This window comes from Oryzias melastigma, linkage group LG19, assembly GCF_002922805.2.
Source record: "Oryzias melastigma strain HK-1 linkage group LG19, ASM292280v2, whole genome shotgun sequence".
Lineage (NCBI taxonomy): Eukaryota > Metazoa > Chordata > Actinopteri > Beloniformes > Adrianichthyidae > Oryzias > Oryzias melastigma.
Genome location: NC_050530.1, coordinates 9,806,031 through 9,807,777, shown reverse-complemented (window position 1 = coordinate 9,807,777; position 1,747 = coordinate 9,806,031). Strand labels below are relative to the sequence as shown.

Here is a 1,747-nt window from a genome sequence, read left to right as displayed (position 1 = left end):
GGCAAAGGAATGTTTCAGAGGACTATCAGCAGGTCGTGTCTTTCCTCTATACTTCTGTCTTCCTGACCGTTTTTCCTGTTCTGTCTCTCCTCCTCCAGTTCGGGTAAGAGGCTGTCCAGCAAGAAAGTGGCACGGTAAGCAAAAAAAAGCTGCTTTCAATACAAAACATCCAACTGTTCTTAGAAGCCTGCACGACCCGAACAACAAAGTTACTTTACTGGTATATAGAATAAAAAAAAAATCTATTTTTTGTTTTTCTTTCCACTCAGACACCTCCTCCAGAACAGCTCCATGACTCTAGATACCATGAGTGACTTGACACGGGACATCCTGGAACTTGCTGACAACGACATCACAGACAAGGTTTGAACTTTCTTTACTTTTTGTCTGAAGCTTCTTTAAAAAAAGCATTCTAGCTTGTCCTGCTGTGTAAAAGTTTCCATGAAGCGCTGACGGGTTCTCGGTGCTCCAGGTGCTCCTCCTGGAGCGTCGGGTGGCGGAGCTGGAAAAAGAGTCGGACGCATCGGGGGAGCAGCACGCACGGCTGCGTCAGGAGAACCTCCAGCTGGTGCACCGCGCCAACGCGCTGGAGGAGCAACTGAAGGAGCAGGAGGTGTACGCGGAGGAGCAGCTGCAGCAGGAGAACCGGCGACACAAGGAGGCGATAAGCAAGCTGGAGAGAGAGAAGGGGCTGGAGCTGGAAAACCTGCAGGCCAGGTGAGAACTGGAAGAACTTTGAGCGAGAGGCAGGTTTGTGTTTTTGTGCACATGTGAAGGATTGTGTGTTTTTCAGGCTGCAGCAGCTGGATGAAGAGAACAGCGAGCTGAGGTCTTGCGTTCCTTGTCTTCGAGCGAACATCGAGAGATTAGAGGAGGTAAAAGCAACGATTCCACTTCACTTATCAAATCTTTGTCCTTTTTCTCACCCGTCATCAAAATGTGTTTCTCTTTCAGGAGAAGAGAAAACTTCACGACGAGGCCGAGGTTATGTCACAGAGGCTGGAGGAGGAGACGGAGGCTCGCAGGAAGATGGCTGACAAGCTCAGCCACGAGCGTCACCAAAACCAGAAAGAGAAGGAGAGCACTCAAGAAGTGAGGCCACCGAAAAATCACTTTAGATCATGTCTGTAAATGCTAGGATGAGACGATTCTTTATGGAAAAAAAGGATTCAAACTCATCAACAAGTTAATAAAAAATCGGTTTGTCTCAACAAAATTTAATCTGGAGGGGCGGAGCAAAACTTAGCCGTCCTCTATTAGTAATTCCTCAAGGACAAAACTAATCATAATTTTACTTTGGGATGGGGTTCGACGTGAGTTTACTACAACAACAACCATTGTCAAAAAATCGCAGAAACTCAGCATGTCTCCGTGAAAGTCTCGTCCGCCGCTGTTACGAGAGGCGAGCAGACAGACACGCCCCCACCTGAGAGCAGATTCCGGCCGGGCCGACCCGAAATCCAGCTGGATCAAACTTCTCCCTAAAACTAAACTAAAAAATAAAATTATTCCTCACAAACACTAGAAGGAAAAAGTATAAGAAAAAAGAAAAAGCTTGAGAAAATGTCAATGGACAGCAGTATTCTTAGGAGAGAAATTCTTATATTGTGGGGCTGCCTTGAAGCTGAAGCTACAGACAGACTCCTGACTGTCTGCATAGCAGCATAAGAAAGGTCCCATCATGGACCTGTGAGGTCTGTGATGTTCTTCAACAGAAACTCTTCATCTGTGGCCCAAATGAGGAATC

General features: G+C 46.7%; 1 protein-coding gene across 3 annotated transcripts in view; it reads left to right on the top strand.

Moving 5' to 3' along the window:
- The window catches only part of rab11fip3 (RAB11 family interacting protein 3 (class II)), a 26,218-nt gene that overhangs the window by 20,145 nt on the left and 4,326 nt on the right, over nucleotides 1–1,747 (top strand). For all 3 annotated transcript variants that reach the window (XM_024285640.2, XM_024285639.2, XM_024285641.2), the window contains 5 exons: nucleotides 99–134; nucleotides 270–363; nucleotides 473–717; nucleotides 794–875; nucleotides 955–1,092. In XM_024285640.2, coding sequence (XP_024141408.1) covers nucleotides 99–134; nucleotides 270–363; nucleotides 473–717; nucleotides 794–875; nucleotides 955–1,092 — 595 coding nt within the window. The remainder of the gene's footprint in view (nucleotides 1–98; nucleotides 135–269; nucleotides 364–472; nucleotides 718–793; nucleotides 876–954; nucleotides 1,093–1,747) is intronic.